The 1,587-nt window shown below is 42.3% G+C and overlaps 1 protein-coding gene across 1 annotated transcript; it reads left to right on the top strand.

The window, feature by feature from the left end:
* The first annotated feature begins 312 nt into the window (after positions 1-312).
* Positions 313-1,242, top strand: LOC138355529 (zinc finger protein 98-like). The gene has a single exon (XM_069310728.1). The coding sequence runs from the start codon at positions 313-315 to the stop codon at positions 1,240-1,242; it is 930 nt and encodes a 309-aa protein (XP_069166829.1).
* The last annotated feature ends 345 nt before the right edge of the window (positions 1,243-1,587 follow it).

The raw sequence follows: 1,587 nt of genomic DNA, 5'->3' as shown, positions 1-1,587 counted from the left end.
TGTTCCAATGAAGCCTCATTCAAATGTTACACCTCACGCTTCCCGTTCACCTCACCTAAGATGGCCTGAATGTTGTTGTTGAGTACATAAGTCATGTCGCCCAGAAGAGAACACAAACTGCACGTATCTTCCAGAAGAGGCGCAGTACACACCATCCTCCCACTACCATTTCGAGATTTGTTCAAAGGCTTTTTAGATCTCGTACAGGTCCTTACCCAGCAGCAGTGTTGAGTCTCCAGGAGACACCCCACGGCACAAGGCAACTTCTGCAGTCATTATCAGGAGATTAAATTTACTGTACTCATCATAAGAATGAAGCCTCGCCAGTGTCCTGAGTGTGCGAACACATTTAGATGTTATTCACATATGATGAAGCACATGAAGGTGCATGCCGGCGAGAGATCACATGAATGTACAGAGTGTGGGAAAATATTTACTCGTCTTGAAAGTGTAAATAGACACAAGCCGATATGCATTGGATATAAAACTCAACCATGCCCAGAGTGTGGGAAAGTATTTAGTGATATTAAAGATATGAACACTCACAGGATGGTTCATACGGATGCTAAATCTCACAAGTGTCCAGAGTGTGGGGAAACATTCAGGACACTTGGAGAGATGAAGGTTCACGTGGTGGCGCATTGGGGAGAAGGGAGTCTCGATAATCGTCACAAGTGTCCAGAATGTGGGAAAACATTTACTCAGTATGGAAATATGAAGGCTCACAGACTGCTGCATGCAGGTATTAAACCTCACGCGTGTCCAGAATGTGGGAAAGCTTTTACTCAACTTGGAAATATGAAAACTCACAGGATGAGGATTCACGGGCGTCCAGTGCCTGGGAAGACATCCAGCCGGGTTGAACGGATGAAGACTCGCTTGACTGTGCGTACAGATCATACATCTCAGGAGCATACAGATCATATAGTCCGTGGGAAAACATCCAGTCGGGCTGGACGCATGAAGACTCGCAGGACTGAGCTTAAAGGGCTTACATCTCGAGAGGTGCCAGAGTGTGGGAAAATATTCAGCCAATCTACAAAGAGAAGTAATATGCCTTTCGAATGTAATGAGTGTGGGAGAAGATTTAGGAATCGCAGGGAAATAATAGATCACATTCCGGTGCATTCGAACGAGAGACCTTACGAATGTTCAGAGTGTGGGAAAACATTCAAGTGGCGAAGGAATGTGACTACTCACATGGTAGTTCATAAGGGTAGTTCATCAACTAAACCTCGATGAATAAATCAAGGTTAAATTAAACAAATAATAAAAAACACAAGCGTGTTACTGTTTTATTGATAATATCAAACATACTATCAAGTTCTTCTTTTTTTCTGTCAGCGCAAAGTCTTTTCTGTTGTGTTTTTTATTTGTCAGCCAAAAAATTCATGTCGTGGCGAGCAGTAATAGCTCATCTATAAAAATAAATAAATCTGCATTTTTGTGCCGAATGTTTAATTGTCCTTCCATCTTTCCACCACATTTAAGAACATAAGAATAAAGATGACTACAGAGAGCCTATAAGGCCCATACGAGGAAGCTCCTATTTATAACCACCAAATCCCATTCATATACATGTCCAAC

The sequence above is a fragment of the Procambarus clarkii genome, chromosome 67 (genome assembly GCF_040958095.1).
Source record: "Procambarus clarkii isolate CNS0578487 chromosome 67, FALCON_Pclarkii_2.0, whole genome shotgun sequence".
NCBI classification, from domain to species: Eukaryota; Metazoa; Arthropoda; class Malacostraca; order Decapoda; family Cambaridae; genus Procambarus; species Procambarus clarkii.
The sequence above is the reverse complement of the archived record's forward strand: the minus strand, read 5'-3'. Positions and strand labels throughout refer to the sequence as shown.